The 22,617-nt window shown below is 45.5% G+C and overlaps 1 protein-coding gene across 2 annotated transcripts in view; it reads left to right on the forward strand.

The window, feature by feature from the left end:
- Window positions 1–22,617, forward strand: part of LOC118092825 (uncharacterized) — a 37,704-nt gene that overhangs the window by 12,845 nt on the left and 2,242 nt on the right. For both annotated transcript variants that reach the window (XM_035131411.2, XM_035131418.2), the window contains exons 5-16: window positions 1,376–1,477; window positions 3,332–3,529; window positions 5,828–6,424; window positions 7,763–7,896; window positions 8,578–8,722; window positions 9,587–10,137; window positions 11,721–12,024; window positions 13,724–13,925; window positions 15,013–15,143; window positions 15,897–16,007; window positions 17,740–17,937; window positions 18,515–18,608. In XM_035131411.2, the coding sequence (XP_034987302.1) occupies window positions 1,376–1,477; window positions 3,332–3,529; window positions 5,828–6,424; window positions 7,763–7,896; window positions 8,578–8,722; window positions 9,587–10,137; window positions 11,721–12,024; window positions 13,724–13,925; window positions 15,013–15,143; window positions 15,897–16,007; window positions 17,740–17,937; window positions 18,515–18,608 (2,767 nt within the window). The remainder of the gene's footprint in view (window positions 1–1,375; window positions 1,478–3,331; window positions 3,530–5,827; window positions 6,425–7,762; window positions 7,897–8,577; window positions 8,723–9,586; window positions 10,138–11,720; window positions 12,025–13,723; window positions 13,926–15,012; window positions 15,144–15,896; window positions 16,008–17,739; window positions 17,938–18,514; window positions 18,609–22,617) is intronic.

Here is a 22,617-nt window from a genome sequence, read left to right on the forward strand (position 1 = left end):
AACTCCCCCCCCCCCAAAAAACCCACACCCTCCTGACTGTGTTGTCTTCCATATGAAAATCCAAATTCAATGTAGTAATTCCCAAGAGATATTTTATTAATAGGCAAGTACGTATACATGTACAACATTGATCAGTTTTTTGTTGTCTTCTGTACGAAGTCCCTACAATTCATTGTAGTAATTTAGAACAGGTATTTTATTAATAAGCATGCACATGTATATGTACAACACCAATCAATTGAACAAAATCTTCAGTAACTCTTGAAGTTAGACAGCCTCCAGGTTGACAGCATTGGTGTTGTTGTTTTAAAGCTGCAAGTATCTTGGTGCAGATGTTAACATTGATTAGAAGAACCCATATTTCTGTGCCAGAAAGGCAGAATGGTGCAGTGGTTAGAGCCTCAGTCTATGGACCGGGGAGATTCACATTCAAATCCCCACTCAGGTGATGAACTCCTTCACAAAGCTACACAAAATGCCTCTCTGCAGGGTTGTTGTAAAGTAAAATGGGTGGTTGTAGGGGTGGGGCAGAAGGGCTGTGTATGCTTTGATCTCAGCTGCTTCCATCTGTGGAACTGGCATGCACACTCCCTCCAATATCTTTATTGAATTTTATCCATATAACCTAAATAACAAAGTTAGAACTTCGTGAGACAAACTCATGAAGACTAAACCAAACCAAGGGTGGCATGGGATGGTACATTCACAAGAAGTGATGAATGAAGCTGGTTGTGCAGATATTTGCAATAGGAAGTCGGGGAGCCCAAAAGTAGGTGGCGGGTGCCAGAGCCAATGACAGAGGCAACCAATTCTACTGTAGTTCTGCAGCCATCTTTATTCCCGCTGAGTTCTGTAAGAGGCAACAGTGAGAGTAAGGAGGAGGAGGCTGACAGGCAGGTTGCAAGAACAAGGCAGGCAGGGAGAGGCAGACTGTGGTTGGTGGGGCAGTGTCTTGTTTGCCTCCACTGGATAAAACCCTTTAAACCAGGCATCCCCAAACTGCGGCCCTCCAGATGTTTTGGCCTACAACTCCCATGATCCCTAGCTAACAGGACCAGTGGTCGGGGAAGATGGGAATTGTAGTCCAAAACATCTGGAGGGCCAAAGTTTCGGGATGCCTGCTTTAAACATACAGTATATGTAGAAATCAGAAAAGCTAATCATAGAGTCATAGAATTGTTGAGTTGGAAGGGACTCCCGAGGGTCATCTAGTCAAACTCCCTGCAATGCAAGAATCTCAACATGTGGTCTCCCATCCAGTTTGAAACCATACTGGACCCTGCTTAGCTTTGCAACCGTGCTAGCAGTTTTCTTGCTGCATCTTACACATATGTGCATCTGTCCCATGCTGCAACGTTGTCTTGTGTTTCCTAAGATTGTCAGGAAGAGTCCCTGGATAAAAGCGAGGTACAGATGTTTTTGTCCCAAGCCCTGGATAAACGATGCAACTGTGGAGTTTCTCCTGCTTATTTCAAAGGTAAAGTGCCTGTAATATATAAGTCTGCCCTTTTGGCATGTATGAGCTAAATTGTTTGTTTGTTTTTTTAAAAAAAACATTTAAAGGGGGAACAGTGGAGGAGGGGAGCGGCAGGACACAAGGTCAAACCAGGGCCATCTCCAGGGGGTGGTAAGTTTGAGCATCTGTCAGGACCCCCAAACCAGGAGACCCCCTAACAATGCTACTGTTTCTTGGGTTTGAATCCTGCTTGCTGGTTTCCCACAGGCATCTGGTTGGCCACTGTGAGAACAGGATGCTGGACTAGATGGGCCCTTGGCCCGATCCAGCAGGCCCTTCTTATGTTGTTAAGGACTGTCTCATTCATACCAGCCTGCCTGTACCTTAAGATCTACACCTGAAGCCCTCTTGAGGCACCAGCCTCCCAAAGTACTTAGGCTATTGAGCACACAGAACGCGGCATTTGTGGTGGTGGCCTCACAGTTTTGGATCCCATTCTGATATTGTTGTTGTTTAGTCGTTTAGTCGTGTCCGACTCTTCGTGACCCCATGGACCATAGCACGCCAGGCACTCCTGTCTTGCACTGCCTCCCGTAGTTTGGTCAAACTCATGTTCGTAGCTTCGAGAACACTGTCCAACCATCTTGTCCTCTGACGTCCCCTTCTCCTAGTGCCCTCAGTCTTTCCCAACATCAGGGTCTTTTCCAAGGATTCTTCTCTTCTCATGAGGTGGCCAAAGTATTGGAGCCTCAGCTTCACGATCTGTCCTTCCAGGGAGCACTCAGGGCTGATTTCCTTAAGAATTGATAGGTTTGATCTTCTAGCAGTCCATGGGACTCTCAAGAGTCTCCTCCAGCACCATAATTCAAAAGCATCAATTCTTCGGCGATCAGCCTTCTTTATGGTCCAGCTCTCACTTCCATACATCACTACTGGGAAAACCATAGCTTTAACTATACGGACCTTTGTCGGCAAGGTGATGTCTCTGCTTTTTAAGATGCTGTCTAGGTTTGTCATTGCTTTTCTCCCAAGAAGCAGGCGTCTTTTAATTTCGTGACTGCTGTCACCATCTGCAGTGATCAAGGAGCCCAAGAAAGTAAAATCTCTCACTGCCTCCATTTCTTCCCCTTCTATTTGCCAGGAGGTGATGGGACCAGTGGCCATGACCTTGGTTTTTTTGATGTTGAGCTTCAGACCATATTTTGCGCTCTCCTCTTTCACCCTCATTAAAAGGTTCTTTAATTCCTCCTCACTTTCTGCCATCAAGGTTGTGTCATCTGCATATCTGAGGTTGTTGATATTTCTTCCGGCAATCTTAATTCCTGCTTGGGATTCATCTAGTCCAGCCTTTCGCATGATGAATTCTGCATATAAGTTAAAAAGCAGGGAGACAATATACAACCTTGTCGTACTCCTTTCCCAATTTTGAACCACTCAGTTGTTCCATATCCAGTTCTAACTGTAGCTTCTTGTCCCACATAGAGATTTCTCAGGAGACAGATGAGGTGATCAGGCACTCCCATTTCTTTAAGAACTTGCCATAGTTTGCTGTGGTCGACACAGTCAAAGGCTTTTGCATAGTCAATGAAGCAGAAGTAGACGTTTTTCTGGAACTCTCTAGCTTTCTCCATAATCCAGCGCATGTTTGCTATTTGGTCTCTGGTTCCTCTGCCCTTTCGAAATCCAGCTTGCACTTCTGGGAGTTCTGACATTAGCCTGGCCCTTTTGGTGGTGGCTCCACCATTGTGGAGTGCAATCCCATTAGGCAAGTCCTGAATGAAGATACACTGGTTTTAGAAAGTTCCGAGGACATTGTGGAAATACAGGGCTGTAGCTTGAAGGTTATTTCCATTTTTGTTTTTCTTTTCTCCTCAGATTCTGCTGTAGCCTGTCAGGGCCCACAACTGGTTTTCACTGCTTTCCTGACTGCCAGGTCGACAGAGCAACTCAGCAGCCTGCTGAAGGCCTTCTCGCTTCTCATTGAGAGCAAGGAGGGGCTGCACTTTGGGAAATGGAACGGAACAGCGGTGAAGGCTTGCTTGAGAGATACTAACATGACAGACGGGTCTCCAGGTACCTGTGGTAATGATGAAACATGGGTGCTGTATGGCTGGGCAGTGATGCAATAGGGAAAGCCAGGCTTTGCTAGGGTTCAGCGTTGAAAGGGGTTATTCCCCGAAAAGGAAAATATGTCTTTAAATCATGTGAAGAGTGTATCCCTCCTTATTTTAGTTGTATTGATTTATCTACCATATATTTTGGTATGATGGTTGCTGAGGTTGAGGAGCAGCTTTTTGTCTACGTTTGGATGCAGTTGGACGCCATTTTGAATCAAGATGGCGGACTGACTCTTTCAAAACTGCACTGGTTTTAATAACTGCTTTTTGGTTTCTTACAATTCCTGAGCAATGCCAGCTGCAAGGCTACTTGTTTATTTTATTTATTTGTTGCTTTTCACACAGGGAGGAATGCCCCAGAGTAACCTAACAGCATTAAAAATCTTTTCAACCCTGTAGGAAACAACAATAAAACACAATATCTAAACATGCTCACCTCCCCCCACCAAAGGTATAAAAGGAAAAACCCCACTCAACCCCACTAAAATATGAGCGCTAAAGCAGATCAAAAACCCATACCTCACTATGCTCCCAATTAATAACCAAAGGCCTAGGTCAGCAAACCTTTTCAGCAGGGGGCCGGTCCACTGTCCCTCAGACCTTGTGGGGGGCCAGACTATATTTTGAAAAAGAAAAGAACGAATTTCTATGCCCCACAAATAACCCAGAGATGCATTTTAAAGAAAAGCACCCTTTCTACTCGTGTAAAAACACCAGGCAGGCCCTATAAATAACCCAGAGATGCATTTTAAATAAAGGGACACATGTAAAAACATGCTGATTCCCAGACTGTCCGTGGGCTGGATTGAGAAGGTGATTGGGCCGGATCCGGCCCCCGGGCCTTAGTTTGCCTACCCATGGCCTAGGTCAACCGAAATGTTTTAGCCTGGTATTTGAAACCAGACAATTATAGTGTCAGGCATACTGTAATCAGGGTTAGTAGAAGTTTCTCAACCTCTTCATTTACTTTCTGTTTCTCTATTGAATACTGGGAACATCACTGTGCCTTCTGATTGCTTGTCTAATCAGAGTGTGTTCTGCTGACAGGCAGTGTCCCCCCACCCCCACCCGCCGTGCCTTTTCCCACCCTTAAAATGTGACTCGAATAGTTTCTAACCACCAGAACAGTCTCTGCATTCTCTCAGCAAGGGTTCAATTTCAGGCGATTCACCAAAGATATTAGCTGCTATAAGGTCATTCCTGCAAAGGAAACGAGGTCTTCCATGCCCTTTAGGGAAACACAACTAACCTCTTACTGTCTCTCCTGCAGGAACAAAAACAGGAATGTATTTACATTAATACAGCTCCAAAGGGTGATCATTATGGGAGTCAGGGAGCCTCTCAATCTTTTCTTCAGGATCATAAATGTTTTCCTTGTGCCTAGCCAGTACTGTGCATAGAAGGATCCCAGGATAGCAGAACACAATACTGACCACAAATTTATCTTTTTTTGGATAAATGGCTGATGTGATCAGTTTTGCTAGAGTTGTTCTGCTTTCTTGTTAATGCTCGGAACTGTCATAACAGGATTGGCTTCCTTAATACCCCACCACAAAAATGTGCTTGCTACAAGTCCCTGCAGTCCACATATTCTTGCTCTTGCAAAAACAGTAGAGATGGAACTACTTTTGCCCCTGGTATACTTTCCGAAAAGGCCATGAACCTGGCTTCCTAAGGTGTATCTCAGCTGAATAACCCTTTCTGCTTTGGAAAACCTGACTTGGTTCCTTGTTTAAATTACCTTTATTTAGCCAGCTGCCAGCAAGTGCTTTGAGCACATTTAATGACATGATTGCTGTGTTTACTCTTCCATTAAGAAGCACTTCAAGCTTGGTAATGTGTAATATAAGAATGTACATTCTTGACTATGAAATGATTTCTGCCTTTAAAGGAAAATGTTAGCAAGCATCTAAGCCACGGGTCAGCAACCTTTTTCAGCAGGGTGGCCAGTCCACTGTCCCTCAGACCATGTGGTGGGCCGGACTATATTTTTTTTGGGGAGGGGGGGGGGATGAACGAATTCCTATCCCCCACAAATAACCCAGAGATGCATTTTAAATAAAAGGACACATTCTACTCATGTAAAAACACACTGATTCCTGGACCATCCGCGGGCTGGATTGAGAAGGCGATTGGGCAGCATCCGGCCCACGGGCCTGAGGTTGCCTGCCCCTGATCTAAGCCTCCTTTATAGCTCTGCACATTACAGCGTTTGCACTAATCAAATCACTGACACTGTGCTTTTCGCTTTCAGCTCTTCCAAAACCTCCAATGGAGCCATTAGTAACGGAGACGACAGCTACCAGTGTGACTCTCACCTGGGACTCGGGAAATGCCGACCCTATCTCCTACTATGTCATCCAGTATAAGTCCAAGTCATTGGAGGGCCCTTTCCGAGAAGCAGATGGTGTGGCAACCACCCGCTATAGCATTGGTGGCCTAAGCCCCTTCTCAGAATATGAGTTCCGCATTATTGCTGTAAACAACGTTGGCAGGAGTCCCCCTAGTGAGTTGGTGGATGCACGGACAGGAGAGCAAGCTCCATCAAGCCCACCCCTCAAAGTGAAGGCACGGATGCTGAGTCCCAGCACCATGGTGGTCCAATGGGAAGATCCTGAAGAGCCCAATGGGATGATCCGTGGCTTTCGAGTGTACTACACCATTGACCCCCAACAACCACTCAGCAAGTGGCAGAAACACAACACCGATGATACTCTTCTCACCACTGTAGGAGGTTTGATAACTGGGGCCACCTATAGTATTCGTGTCTTGGCTTTCACCTCCGTAGGAGATGGACCTCCTTCTGATGTCATTCAGATGAAGGCCCTACAGGGTGGTATGTCTTTTTTGGGTGAGCTCTATTCCTTCTCTGTCCTACTGTTTCCAAGAGCTAATACAGGGCCCCCAAACTACGGCCCCCGGGCCGGATGCGGCCCAATCGGCCTCCCAATCCGGCCCGCGACGACCCCCGCCGCCCGCTGCCGCCGCCCGCTCTTACGGCGCGCAACGCAGCGACGATCAGAAAACTCGGCAAAAGATCGCCGAAAATCCATTTTGCGCATGCGTATGGGCCTCTCCCGACCCAGAAGAGGTCATTTCCGATGCACTTCCGGGTCGGGGGAGGCCCATACGCATGCGCACAAGCGATTTTCGGCGATTTTTCCCCCGCCCGTGTGCGTGTGCGCATGCGCACAGGCGCGCACTCCCCCGCCCTCCGGCCCGCTGCGCGCGCACTCCCCTGCCCTCCGGCCCGCCGCGCGGTCGGCGCGACGGGCACCGGCCCACTGCGCGGTAAGTCTGGGGACCCCTGAGCTAATATTTTGAGCTAAGGTTGAGGTGTGATTCAAAGATTTTAGGGATTTGGTAGGCAATTTGTCCTTTTCAAATAGGTGTTCCACCAGCACTCTGGTGGCGAACGCATAAGTGTTGTATTTGTAGGAGAGGGTTTCCAGCATAGTTAACAGTTGACTTAAGCATAGTTGTGGATACTTTGGTTAATCACTAGTTTGAGAAAGAACATAGTTGTCAGGAGCTTAGGAGAATGTGTTAAGATTGTGTTTATGACAATGCTGTTGTTGAAGTGCGTTGATGGTAGGGCTTGCACCTTGAAATTTTCTAAAGCTCGATTGGCAAATGAAAATGATGGAGTATATGGAACTGGCTGAGATGACCGGGAGAATCCGCGACCGGGGAGAAGAAGCGACAGAAGAAGATTGGAAAGATTTCAAAATTTATTTTAAAAAATATGGCAAAATTGTATATTGAGATTAGATTTAGAAGTTTATAGAAACTGCGGGTTTGGGAATTATGTGAAGTAAATTGATGTATGAGAGATTTGAAATCATAAGGAGTTTTAAATAATGAATTGGAAATTGCTAAAGATAAAGGAGAATTGAACCGCAGACGGAGGGAACTTGAGGAAGCCCCCCCCCCAATATAATGTTAAAAGAAAAGGATTTTGCATTTGGATTTTTGTATTCGTCTTTTTAATGTTGTTTTATTGTGTTTTTTCATATTGTTGTGTTTATTGTTATTGTGTTTATTGTTATTTATTATATGTTTATTGTTATTTGTGCTGTTTCTTTTTGTTGTAAAATCAATAAAAAATATTATTAAAAAAAAAATGAAATTTTCTAAAGGTGCTCTGGAATCCCCTCCCACAACTGACTCTTGTTTTATTGGTCTCCAGTTCCATCTCAGCCAGCTGATTTCCAAGCTGAGGCAGAGTCTGACACACGGATCATGCTGACTTGGCAGCCAGCACCTCGAGAACGTGTCACCAAGTATGAGTTGGTGTATTGGGAAGAGACAGATGGAATCCAGGTGAGGGACAACATGACCCATTGGTGGTTAAAGACCTGTACCAAAGTAGCCTATGGGTATGGGGCACTTTTTTTATATCTACTAGAGTTAGGCCCAGTATGATTGTTGTAGAAAATGGCATTTGCATGACTAGATATTTGTGCATCTGTGAGAATACTGCACTCCACATCCCATTGGATTATGAACCTATACCAGAGTTTCACCTCCCTATGATAGCTGCAGGAGCTCCTGCAGCTACAAGCAGCAGTAAGTTTTGGTGGCAATCATATTGCCACATAATAGTTGGATCAGGCCTCAGAAGTGATCTGGCCTTGAACCATTAGGTGGTGGCTCTGAAGTGAAGACCTATCAGACAGCTAGATGCTAACTTACTCGCACTTATGTCAACACATACTTCATTAGCCAAAAGTTTCCAGTGTCTAGGAACTGAAAGTGATTCTTTTTCTCATGGCTATAATGAGAATGCACAACATCTGTGTGGAAGTGAAATCATCTCCTGTAAATAATGGCTTTCAGGGTTACATAGGATGAGCATAGATTGCTCTATTGCACGATTCCTAGTATGCAGTACTGGCTGTCATCCACGGCCAAGAGTCCAGTACTCTGGTGTCAATAGCTATGTTACCACCCCCACCCACCCCAATCTGAGTAAAAAAAAAACTTGCCTCTTGCCTTTTCTAGCATAAGGTGGACTTTAACCAGACCTCATCATATGCACTTGAAGGGCTCAAGCCGGACACACTCTACAAGTTCCAGCTGGCAGCCCGCTCTGCACTGGGCCTAGGGGCCTATACACCAGTTTTGGAAGCTCGAACAGCACAGCACAGTAAGTGTCTCTGTTTGGTTGCAAGAGAGTGAGTGAGGAACAAAATCTTACTGCACTTTTGTATGAGAGTTAATGGAGAGGTTGGAACCAGTAGCAAGAGAAATGTAGAGAGGACAGGCCAGCTGTGCCATTTGCCCAGGGTAAGTCTTGTCCCATTGCCCTTCAGTCCATGCTTTCCCCTTTCAAGAGGTGGACTCAAAGATATGCTGGGCAAAGGGAATAGGTGGGAGAAGCTGATGAGATTTGTTCCCTGTATCTCTGTGAGTTTACTGGCACTTCCTCTTCCCCATGCAATTCAGTTGTAGTGGGTGTTTGATATCTGCACCTCGTGTGCGCACCTTCCTGCTGTGCATGTGCTCATACCCCAGTCAGAGACACCATTGCTCGCCTTTTCCCTGCCCCTTCCAGACGACCATCTCTGTGCAAGAGGAGCGATGCACACATTGTATTGCTGCTACACCACAGTCATTTGCAAGCCTGGAAGAATTAACTTGAGGGGGTGGCGGGATCTGATCTTTGCAAGTACTGTAGATTGAATGATTAATAGTTTCTTAAGGGGATGTGTATGGGACGCGGGTGGCGCTGTGGGTTAAACCACAGAGCCTAGGGCTTGCTGATCGGAAGGTCAGTGGTTCGAATCCCCACGACGGGGTGAGCTCCCATTGCTCGGTCCCAGCCTCCTGCCAACCTAGCAGTTCGAAACAGGGTCCCCTTCGAAAAAACAGGGCCAAACCCCAAGGATTTGCCAGGCATTTGTTGTGGTCCATAAACCAGCAAAGGGGGGTGGGGCTGGCATGATCCTGCTACTTCTCTTTTTTAAAAAACCTCTACATGTTAAGTGTGATGTGACTTTGCTCTTTAAAGTGGTCGTGCCGGAAAGGACAACCAAAGCAACTCCCTTGACCGAGCTGCTTATCAACGAAGTGAATTCGGACAACCCGGGAGGCCGAGAGGACACTGAATACATCGAGCTCTTCTATCCTGGAGAAGCTTCAGTTGCTCTCCAGGGATACTGGCTTGTGCTTTACAATGGAAAAAACAACTTGGCTTACAAGGTGATAAACCTGACGGGCTACAGTACCGATGAGCGAGGCTACTTCCTGGTGGGTAGCACTGGGGTGACCCCCAAGCCCCAGATAGTCCTGCCTGACAATACCATCCAGAACGGACTGGACGCTGTGGCTCTCTACCGCAGCAATCCCAATGCCACCTACAAAATAAACATGCCCCTAACCAATGTGGGGCTGGTGGATGCCCTGGTCTACAAGGCCCGGGGCTCAGACAACGCTGACAAGCTGCTTGCTGTTCTTGCCCCAGGCCAGAGGGTCCTGCTTGAAGATGATTCTCATAGCAGCCAAGATGAGTCCCTCAGCCGATGTTACAGCCTGCGGCCGAGAGACCACAGCAGCTTCCAGGTAAGTGGCAGGAGGCTGGCTTCGGGCCAGAATGAGCCCTGAGGTGTTATGCTGGAAGCTGACATGTGCCATTGCTCTCTCTAGTTCAGTGTTGTTGGCAGCAGGGTGGACTCTGCACCAGCCTTTGCCAACCTGGTGCCCTCCAGATGTTTCGGGCTACCGCTCTCATCGGCCTGAGCCAAATCCCAAACATCTGGAAGGCACCAGGTTGTCAAAGGCTGCTCTTCACTGGCTGGCAGTGAGACTGGCAAGTGCTGTCTCTTTCAGATAGGAATATTTTCCAGCCCAATCTGGAAATGTTGGGGGTTAAACCTTGGGATCTTTTGCATGAGAAACCTTAGCTGTAGACTCCCTCCTTTCCTCCAGCAAGCTTAAGACAGCAAATATGCCTTAAGCCCCCCCCCCAATTTATCCTCCCTACAAGCCAAAGTTGTTCAGTGAGGCTCATTGTTGAGTGGGGATTTGAACCTGGGTTTCTCCAGTCATAGCCCATCACCCTAAACCAGGGGTCAGCAAACTTTTTCAGCGGGGGGCCCGTCCACTGTCCCTCAGACCTTGTGGGGGGCCGGACTATATTTTGAAAAAAAAATAACCCAGAGGTGCATTTTAAATAAAAGCACACATTCTACTCATGTAAAAACATGCTCATTCCCGGCCTGTCCACGGGCCAGATTTAGAAGGCGATTGGGCCGCATCCGGCCCCTGGGCCTTAGTTTGGGGACCCCTGCCCTAAACCCAGGGGTAGCCAATGTACTGCCCTCCAGATGTTGTTGGACTGCAACTCCCATCATTCCTGATCTCCAAGATACTTGATTCCTACAGCTGTGGTTTCCAATCTTCTTTCTCCACACACTACTTAAAAATTTATTATCATCTTTGTAGACCACTTCATGATTTTTCTGCCCATTGTAGCAGTTGTAACATGCTGTTCTAGATCCAACATAATTTTTTTTTGTATTTTTGTTGCTTCTTTTCTTTCTGATATTGTATTTGATTGTATGACAGTTTGAATTCCCTGGAATTCAAAGAGTAATACGACATAAGAAATAAAAGAAGCAATTAAAATGCAATTAAAAAACAACAACCAATATGGGTGTTTAATATGCCACAGGCCACCTAGCATAAGAACACAAGAAAAAAATGCTGGATCAGGCCAATGGCCCATCTAGCCCAGCATCCTATTCTCACAGTGGCCAGCCAGATACCTGTGGGACACCAACCAACAAGATTCAAGTACAATAACACTCTCTCCTCTGTGGTTTCCAGAAGGTGGTATTCATAAACATTGCTGCCTCTAACTATGGAGGCAGAGCATACCCATTGTGGCTAATAGCCATCAATAAGCCCTTTTCTCTATGAATGAATGAAGCTCATGGACCACAGATTGGGAAGCCCTGCTCTACACTTTGACTCATTCTTTAATTATCATTTATTAAATGTATCGGTTGCTTTTTCTTTCCAAAAGCAACTCAAAGCAACTTACAACCAAAGTCTGTTTTAAAACCAAATGCACAGAGGTTAGGAATGTTATTAGAATATATAATATTTCAGGCCTAGAAAGTCTTTGTGGGTTTCTCCTGCAGGTGACCGAAACGACTCCTTCCAAGGAAAATACTTGCCCACCTCCTGGCTCAAATTCCACAGAGGAAACGCCCCAGAACCACTCAGTCGTAATCAATGAACTGGGCATGGCCAACCACACCATTCTGTACCGATTCATTGAGCTGAAAGGGAATCCTGGTGTCAGCTTGAAAGGGTACACGTTGATGTTCTTTTCCGGGCACAATGCCATACCATACAGCACTATTCATCTGCAGGGCACATTTGGAAGCAATGGTTTGTTCCTCATCTTGCCAGAAGGACAGACCAACACTATCAAGGCTCACGGTATGACATTGGCCCTAGGGGTGGATGAATTTGTCCCTTTCATCTTCTGTCACTTTCTCATTTTTCCAACCTTCAATTCAATTTCTCCACATTTCTCAAGCAATCTGCAAATTTTAATTCAGCCACGGTTTAGTGAAGATACCTCCTAATGAGCACGTTATTCAATGCAATTTTAACTAATACACATTTTTCCCATAATCAGTTTCCCATAATTCATTTTTGTATGTTTTCACTACTATAGTCATGTTTATGCACACTTTCCCCTAAGTCGCTGAAAACTGTCCACACTTTATAAGAGTATATTGCAAAAATTGGAGAAGTGTGGGTTTCGGAAGACAGGTGGGTTTTGGTTTGCATATTGATTTGAGAAGTGCAAATTAGATGGCTTCTCAATAAAATGCAAACAAAAATTGAATTTCTACCCCACCCATAGTTGACACAAATTGAAAAGCTTAATTGGCCCCTTTATCACATGCAGCCGAAAAGCTTGGCAGCAGATTTACCAGGTTGCAATCTTGGGCTGTAGAGGAGCACATGTGGATTGTACAGGAAGTGTGGCTTGCACAGAAAGATCCATACCATTCACCCTGCTGGGTAATGTTATTAACGAACTCCCCTGCTGTGTGAGAGACATTGGGCCCATCTGTGCTATATATTTAAGGCAGGATTGTACCACTTTAGCAGCCATGGCTTCCTTCCAAAGAATCCTGGGAACTGTAGTTTAAGAGTGCTGAGAGTTGTTAGGAGACCCCTATTTCCCTCACAGAGTTCCTTAAGAGGGGTGATTTATTGCTAAGCCACTCTGGAAGTTGCAGCTCTACGTGAGGGGAATACGGGTCTCCTAGCCTTTCTCAGCACCCTTAACAAACTACAGTTCCCAGGATTCTTTGGAGGAAGTTGTGGCTGTGTAAAGTGCTATGGTGGCGATTTAAATGTAGAGGGCAGATGAGGCCTTCCTCACACTTAGGAATCTGCCTTATACAGTCAAACCTCGGTTGTCGAACGTGTTCCGTTCCGGAGGCCCATTCGGCTTCCATATGTTCGACAACTGAGGCGCAGCTTCCGATTGGTTGCAGGAGCTTCCTGCACTCAAGCGGAAGCTGCGTTGGACATTTGGCTTCTGAAAAACGTTCAAAAACCGGAACATTTCTTCCAGGTTTTTGGCATTCGGGAGCTGAAAAGTTCCAAAATGGAGGCATTCGGGAATTGAGGTTTGACTGTATTGAGTCAGACCAGGCACCCCCAAACTTTGGCCCTCCAAATGTTTTGGACTACAATTCCCATCTTCCCCGACCACTGGTCCTGTTAGCTAGGGATCATGGGAGTTGTAGGCCAAAACATCTGGAGGGCCAAAGTTTGGGGGTGCCTGAGTCAGACCGTTGGTCCCTCTAGCTCAGCATTGTCAACACTAACGGGCAACGGCTCTCCAGGGTTTTGGACAAGAGTCTTTTCCCAGTCCTACCAGGAGATGCCAGGGATAGAACACTTCACTATGGCCCTTTCCCATCTCTCATGCATGTGTGGATGTGGTGGCATACTTTGCAAGCTAGAGATGCGTGTTAGCCAATGGGTAGAGGCCATTTTGAACATCTGGAGAGCCACGGGTTCTCCACCTAACTCTTCAGTTATCAAGAAGCAGGAAGGAGAAGGCTCACACATTCCTTGGTTTTGACTGTGTTTATACCATCTGTGTTTCCAGAGCAACGAGTGATGCCCTCTGTTTGGACCAACCCCTCCTTGCAACAAGTGACCCATTCTGTGGCACTCTCCAGGCATGCTCTTAATGGCACTGCGGAGGAGCACCTCAAAGACGTTGCGGTTTATACATGGGAGACGGGTGCAAGCCAAACTCATCCTCGTCTTTCTGAACTGATCCACTTTGTATCTAGGGAAGGAGACAGGTGAGGTAGCTCTTGGTTTATTACGGTACATTTCTATCCCAATATTGGGAGTGCTCTTTCAAAAAAATCATTTAAAAAAGTGTCATCTCTTCATTTTGGCTATGGGGAAGGGCTGTGAACAGGGGCAAAAGGCTTTCTGACATTATTGTACAGTATATCAAAATCTAATTGGCTGCATCCTGTTGTGACTTCATCATACTATCTATGGGACCTCCAGTTGGTTAGCATGTGAAGTTAACTTTGTTTCTTAACAATAACGAGCCAAAAGGTGGTGCTGATCATAGAGAGGAATTATGGACCTGGAGAGAGACAGGTTTAAACAATGACAAGAGGAGAGAGTATGGCTGTGTTCACATGTGTACAATGCTGAACCATGGTTTACTACTACATGCATGAGCAGAAAGGACCCCACACAAATCCCCAGGCTTGCAAGCAGTCCTCCCCCTCCCCCTGCACAGCGAGAGTTAATTTCCTTTTCCACAATTCCTGAATGTTTGTTCTAACCCCTGACCTCTGGTTGGCATGTAACAAGAAGTCACTTTTCATGGAAAAGGAAGCTGGGGGGTCACTTCCAGGTGACTTATTTACGTGCCCAGTTCTGGGCACCACAGTTAAAGAAGGATGTTGACAAGCGGCGAAGGGTACAGAGGAAGGTAACCAAGATGATAAAGGGTCTGGAAACCTAGAGGGTTGGATATGTTTAGCCTGGAGAAGACTGAGAGGTGGTATGGAAGCCATCTTCAGTATGGAAAGGGCTGTCACACAGGAGATGGGCCAAGCTTGTTTCCTGCTGCTCCAGAAGGTAGGATCCGAATCAATGGATTCAAATAACAAGCAGAGGTTGTATGGCGCTATGTCAGGGATTATTTAGCTTTGATTCCTGCATTGCAGGGGGTTGGACTAGATGCCGCTCGAGGTCCCTTCCAAATCTACAGTTCTATGATTCTATGAAGTAGTAATGGGGGAAGGTTGTTGATTATGTTGTTTTTCTTTAACATATGTAATAAATTGATGCCAAGTTGAAATAAATGTATATGTTTTTGAAATCCCATGGGGAACTCTCGTTGATTTTCTGTTTCTTTTGCAGACCCCTGTCCTTGAGCCGCTGTCCCTCCTGCGACAAAATCTATGCAGTCTCTGACCCCACTCCTGGCTCGGAGAATCACTGCCCACAGGAATCTCTCTTTCTGAATCTTGAAATCTGCCTGCTGACCCCCAGTAAGAGAAGCTTGTCTTCTTTTTCTTGTGAGAGTGGAAAGGCGATTTAGGATCCTGCTGACCTCCAAACAAAAGAACAGGCAGTATATTCTGGAGAGCCAATGTGGCCACAGTGTTACTCACACTAGGGCATGGGGGACCAGGGTTCAAATCCCCACTCAACCATGAAGCTTACTGGGTGACCTTGAGCCAGTTGTTACCTCTCAGCCTAACCCACCTCGCAGGGTGGTTGTGATTATGAATAAAAAACTTTGTAAAGAAGCCCTGTAAAGAAAACATAAAGGGGGAGGGAAATGTTAAGATTGCTGTACAGTGGTACCTCGAGTTGCGTACTCAATCTGTTTCGGGGTGCCGTTCGCACCCCGAAAAGTACGCAGCCCGAGCGGCACTTTAGCAGAAGCGCGCGGAACGCTTCTGTGCATGCGCGCGCGACGGAACCCGGAAGTAAACACTTCCGGGTCCACCGCGTTCTTAAGCCGGAAGTACGCAACCCGCAGCGTACTCAACCCGAGGTGTGACTGTATTGAGCTGTCTTATGTCTGTTATGTTCATAACGCACCCTTTGCATTTGTTTAATTTTTAATTTGTACCTTAGAAACGTTTAATAAATATATAATTTGTTTCGAAAATGCTTTTTTTTAAAAAAAAGAAAAGAGCATTGGCCCTCTCTGCTGTGTGTTTTGCATGAACCACGTTGTTGCAAAGGGGGTTGGCTCAATATCTCTTAATTTCTCCTCCTCCTCCTCCTGGCAGATTGTTCCATGTGGCCTCAGAACCCACAGACGTTGGCAAGTCTCCAGCAAGCATTAGTGAGATCCATGGAGGAGAGCTGCTTCTGTGGCATCAGCCAATGCTATCTACACGGTCTGTGTCAAAACGCCATCCAACTTTCATAGGAACTTAAGATTTGTTAGCTGCCTAGTGCAGACAGCTGTTGGGGAGATACAATCTTGCTGCAGCTCACAAAGTTTATATTAGTCAGGTGTGGGGAACCCTTAGCCTTCCAGATGAACTTCAACTCCCATCATCCCTGGTCCTGCTTGTTGGGCCTTATGGTAGTTATAGTTCAGCAACCTCTGGAGGGCCAACGGTTCCCCTTCCCTTGTATAAATAATTGTTACATATCTCCTTTGAGAGGTGCTTTTGTTTTCCTCCCTGCTTTCTTTTAGAGGAGGCTTAATAGACTTTTGTATTTAAATCTACATTTGGGTAAAGAAAATGGGATGGATTTCAAATTGATACGGCTACTTTAAATATTTATTTATTTATTTATTTGAATGGTGAGACATTTGATTTTGTGGTTTGGTTTGCTGGCCTGAAGTGTTTCATGCTGCTCTTTTCAGCTTCGGTATTTTAGGGTTGCCTAACAATGCTTTGCACCCTTAGCAAACTACAATTCCCAGAATGCTTTGGGGGGGGAAGCAGTTAAAGTGCTTTAAATGTATGGTGCAGATGCGGCTCTGGTTGTACAAATGGTGCTTTAAACACACCAAAAAAATCAGAGAGCCCATCGGAATTGTGAGGAAACTGCAGACAAAATCAGCATTTACAATATACGAGTCACCTGGAGCCAGTGTAAAGTAGTGGTTAGAGTGTTGGACTAGGGCCTGGGAGACCAGGGTCCAAATCCCCTCAGCCATGAAGCTTGCTGAATTACCTTCAGTCAGCGACTGTCTCGTCAGCCTAGCCTACCTCACAGGGTTGTTGTGCAGATAAAATTGAGAGAAAGAGAGCGCCGTGTATGCTACCTTGAGCTCTTTGGCGGGGCTGGGAGTGGGTGGGATTGAAATGTAACAACAACAACTCGCATCTAATTAAGCGTACAACTTACTGAAATAGGAAATATTGAGCGCTAGTTTGGTGTAATGGTTGACTAGGGCATGGGAGACCAAGGTTTGAATCCCCACTCAGCCATGACACTCACCATGTCATTTTCAGCCAACCCAACTTCTCTCAGTTTAACCTACTTCACAGGGTTGCTGTGAGGGGAAAAGTGGTAAAGATAGAAATATAACTCCTTAGAAGAAAGGTGTAAAAGTAAATAAAATAAAAATCTGAAGAGTGAAGGTAGCAGGAGTGAAGCAGGGGCAAAGGATCTTGGTGTTTATGTACAGGTGAAACTCGGAAAATTAGAATATTGTTGAAAAGTGCATTCATTTCAGTAATGCAACTTAAAAGGTGAAACCAATATATGAGATAGATGCATGACATGCAAAGCAAGGTATGTCAAGCCTTTATTTGTTGTAATTGTAATTATTTGTCGTTAGGCGGGTCAGTTATAAATGGAATGTAATTAATGAAATGTAATAGCGATGTTTATTTTTGTATTATTGTAACTCTTTGTTTTATTACTGTGGAATTTCCAAAAGAAAGCATTTGTAAAAAATAAAATAAAAATAAAAAATAAAAAGTTGCATTACTGAAATTTTCCGAGTTTCACCTGTATATCTGTAGGCACTCCTCTTTCACACAACCTTGTCTTTCTGTTACAGCCCTATCCTAGGTTTGGTTTGATGCTGTTTACCCCCACCTCCCTCTCTCTTTGGTACTTCTGAACTGAACCAGACCCCGCTTCTCTTTTTGCCTTTCCATATAGGTGTTACGTTCACCTGCCTTAATTCCACCCTGAAAGTCTCTGGCCAGGTGTGGGCCAGGTCACCTGCACAGCGTCAGCGCCTCGTTCAGTGGCATTCTCACTTTTCCTCAAGTCCCCACCCCTTTGCTGTGGACGGGAAGCCCCTCAAAGCGAATGCTGGATGTGCATCTCTGGGGAAAACACCGCAGAGGCCTGAGGGTGAGCAGATGGGGAAATGGGCCCAAATGGCTGCGAGGAAGTGGTGACACGAGAGGCGCCCAAATTATTTTGTTTGACATTAAAATTAAATAATACTGACAGAACTTCAAAACAAGCTAACTAATACAAAACAATCAAAACATTCCAAATATCATGTTGGGACGTGGAGGTGGGTGGGTGGGTGGGAAGATACATAGATGAACAGTTTATCCTCATTGCATACTTTGGAAAGAATAACATCTATTCTGCATAGATTCTCTCCTACCTGCATACACCAAAAGACCATGAGGAGGGGTTCCCTTGATGTAAATTCCCCTGTAGGCCGTGTTGCTTAGTGATCATTGTGGTGTAGCAGGAAAGTATATTAAATATATAAATATATATGTACTTTAACTTTTAAAGAACACTGTGATTATGCTGGGTTTGAATCGTTTTGGTGTTTAAAAACCTTTAATAAATACATTTTTTTGCGGAGGCCTGAAATGGAACCTGTCTCTAGAAAGCTCTCTCCAAAGCTGTAGGGAGCTCACCAAGACAGACTGATACTAATTATTCCCCCTCCTTTTTTTTTTCTTAGCTTCATTTCAAGCCTGGGAGATTGCTCTCATTGTTGTGGGGTCCATCTTTCTTCTACTGCTGTTAGCTGGCACAGCTTTCTATTGCATCAAAAGGTAAGGAGCAACGGCAGTTCTGCTTTCCGGTTTGTGTGCCAGCCTATGCCTGAGCCCCCTGCATATTTTGGAAGGTCTAACAAACCAGATTGAAACTCCACTGCAGTTCTTACTCTGCCATACACAGCCCCCCTACCCATCTGCTCTCTCCTTGGGAGATGTGTGGTGAAGGCACAGTTCTTAATCTTCCACCCAACTAGAGACCACCTAGAGAGCCAGTGTGGTGTAGTGGTTAAGAGCGGTAGACCCGTAATCTGGGGAACTGGGTTCGCGTCTCCGCTCCTCCACATGCAGCTGCTGGGTGACCTTGGGCTAGTCACACTTCTCTGAAGTCTCTCAGCCCCACCCACCTCACAGAGTGTCTGTTGTGGGGGAGGAAGGGAAAGGAGATTGTTAGCCGCTTTGAGACTCCTTTGGGTAGTGATAAAGCGGGATATCGAATCCAAACTCTTCTTCTTCATCATCTAGAAGGGTGAATTATGGACTGTAAAAGTGGGTAATTGGTACTCATTCTTCCTGGCGCCAGAAAGCCATAAAATTGAGGTAGTCTCAATTTTAAAAATTAATTTAAAATTGCTTTCCCATATGTTTTAGTTCTTATCATTTTATACTATCTTTTAATACTGCATTACAATGATCATTTTCATTTTTTGCTTAGTGAGCCATCCAGAAAGTGGAGTTGCTGTATAAAAGCAGTAAAAAAATAATAGCAAATATAAATTTATATTAGACCTACTATGTGAATGGCCCAGTTCTAATGATCTGAATAAGCCGTGTGCCCCTGGAATGTAGCCTCTTCTTTCCTTCCTTTGTGGCACACCTGAACGCAATGCAGAAGTCTCCAATTAGCCATTGTTTCCTGATTCTTCAGGAAACAATGGTTCCTAGCTTCAGAGCAAGCCAGGAGTTTAAACCATGGCTGGAAGTTGATCTAAAATCCTGGCTTGTTCTGAAGGTGGTAACCATAGTTTCTTGGCTTGGAGAAAACAGAAGGTCTCTTGAATGCAAGGGCACAAAGCTCATTTCTGTCTTGGTTTATTAAGTTGAGACATCCAGAGCAGGCATCCCCAAACTAGGCCCTCCAGATGTTTTGGGACTACAATTCCCCTCATCCCTGACCACTGGTCCTGTTAGCTAGGGATGATGGGAGTTGTAGTCCCCAAACATATGGAGGGCCGAGTTTGGGGATGCCTGGTCCAGAGGCAGCCATTGTCTAGCTGTTTGTGGAAGAAAATGAGGGACAAAAAGAAGAATCAGCTAAGAAGGAACAAGAAGAGTTCCTCAGATCTTCAGTGCAATAAATTGTAATTTCTTAAGCCTAACACGTTTTGCTTAAAAATGTGAAACAAAGCACTCTGTGTTCTCCATGTACTCTGTTACAAACTAATTCCTCAGCACAGAGTTTCTTTGTTTTGCAGTTCCTCTAACAAACATGTTAGCCTCAGTTAGTTATAATGTCGCACTCCTTTATGGCAGGGTTCTCTTTATGTAAATTTACAAGGGAAGTTTGTGTGCATTACGCAGAATCCATCCTAATGGTCCTCCCCCACCCAATTTTGCTTCATGCAACTTTCTGCTTCTTCGCTTGGAAATTCAAGCATGTTGCAGTAGCTTCTTAAAATGTTTTAACTAAACTAAAAAACCCAAAGGGGCTTTTCAACAAGCTTCCCCAGAACTCAAGTTCCTGTTTCCTCCACCCCTTTGTACCCCTTTGTGTGTCTCTTTTTGCTGTGTTGCTTTATTTTGTCTTGTCTACAGCAGGGGTTTTCAGACTCTAGCATGGCAAGTCTCCTTCTACTCAGCCTGTTTCAGGAAATGAAATGCTTCAAAGTTTTCTGGGTATAAGGGGCTAACTCTACAATGCTTGAAGCAATATCGGGTGTTCGTTTGTCTTCAAAGAAATTGAAGCTCTGGGGGGCATCCAACTAAGTCCTCCTCAGAGCCGACCCATTGAAATTAATGATAATAAGTGGACTATGTCTTAATGACTAAATGACTCAGGCCCCAAATATCTGAAGGACCATCTCCTTCCCTACAGACCCTCTCAGGTGCTGAGGTGGCAGCGCGGGAGAGGGCCTTCTCTGTGGTGGCCCCTAAGCTGTGGAACTCCCTCCCCACAGAGGTGCGCCTGGCACCTTCATTGTGCAGCTTCTGGTGAATGCTGACAAGGCACCTCTTTGACGCTTGAGGTGTATAGTTTTTGGAGCCACCTTCTTTTTATGTTTGGAACTTGTTTTAAACTGTTTTTAATCCTTTGTTTTAATCTTGTAACCTGCCCTGGGACCTTAGGACGGAGGGGGGTGGGGTAATAATAAACATTTTGAATGGGTCTACTCTGAGTAGGACTAACATTGCGTACAACTCTCTGTTTGTGTTGTTCCAAATAGGGACCACAATGCAGCAGGAGGGAAGGTTTAACGCTTTCCTCCCCTGCTATCATCCAGGGGAGAAATGCATGTGTGGGGAAAAATAGATGCATCTGCACATCAAATAACAACAGTAAAATCCTCCCGTTGAAGATGCTTCCAGATTGCTGCTGCTTTGGGGTGGATTCAAATAACATACCGGCAAATGCAGATTGTGCAATTAAAGTGGATTTGATGCTCTTGTGCAACAAACTGACTTCCCCAATTCTCCACCGCAACGCTCTCATACTCTTGCTCAGACTTGGCCCTTGCCTCAAGTTCAGCATCAGCAGGCACCACCCTTAAGCAGCTGCAAAGCGGCCCCTCCTGACACATCCCCCCCCCCGCTGCTTTTGGTTAGGGTTGCCAGACTCAATAGAGGACAGGACTTCTGTGCCTTTAATTGCCCTGCTCTCTTTTGAGTCTGGAAACCTTAAAGAGAAACCAGCAGACCCTTTGTTTAATTTCCAAGCAAAGAATCTGCTGGTTTCTCTTTAAGGTTTCCAGACTCAAAAGAGAGCAGGGCAATTAAAGGCACAAAAGTCCTGTCCTCTATTGAGTCTGGCAACCCTACTTTTGGTGCATGCAGCAGACATCGTGATTTTTGTGCCCAAATGGGGAATGCAGAGGTTGCGAATGTGATGTTATCCAGATGCAGCTGGACTCCAGCTCCCATCAGCCCCAACCAGGATGGCCAAAGGCCAAGGGTGATGATGGGAGTTGTGGTCCCACAACATACAGGGGGGGGGGCTGCCTGACGCTCATCAGACAAACATGGGAAGCTGCCTTCTATCAACTCCATCTAACTCAGTGTTGTCTCTGCAATGATGGCAGCAGCTCTCCAGGGTTTCAAGCAGTGCTCTCTCCTAGTCTTACCTGGAGATGCCAGGGATTGAAGCTGGGACCTTCTGCATGCAAAGCAGATGCTCTGCCATTGAGCTAACATCAGTGGCATCCTTCTTTAGCAGCAAGCCTGCCCATCTGCCCCCACTTCCAGCCATAAATAAACAGGAGGGGGGAAGGGGGATGCCTGCTGATATTTGGATCTGTACAGACACACTGATGCTTACTAAGCCCCCTTCATACATGGAGTTGGTCCTAGGGTTGCCAGACTCAATAGAGGACAGGACTTCTGTGCCTTTAATTGCCCTGCTCTCTTTTGAGTCTGGAAACCTTAAAGAGAAACCAGCAGACCCTTTGTTTAATTTCCAAGCAAAGAATCTGCTGGTTTCTCTTTAAGGTTTCCAGACTCAAAAGAGAGCAGGGCAATTAAAGGCACAGAAGTCCTGTCCTCTATTGAGTCTGGCAACCCTAGTTGGTCCTGTTCTACAATTCAGGAACAAGACTGTGAGTTGCAGGGGGCTGGACTAGATTACTCTTTGAGTCCCTTCTAACTACAGTTTTCTGATTCTAAGAATAGATTCCATGCTCTACTGACACTCCCACCCCTTTAATCTACAGTGTGTTCAGACTCTGTAAGCAAAAACTAGGGAAAGCATTTTTCTAAATGCATAGCCTTGTTACAAATGTTCTGGTTTGCAATAATGAAAGCACTGTACACTGAGTGATGCAATTAACGGTTGCTTTTCGTTGATTCCCCCACC

This window comes from Zootoca vivipara, chromosome 14 (assembly GCF_963506605.1).
Source record: "Zootoca vivipara chromosome 14, rZooViv1.1, whole genome shotgun sequence".
Lineage (NCBI taxonomy): Eukaryota > Metazoa > Chordata > Lepidosauria > Squamata > Lacertidae > Zootoca > Zootoca vivipara.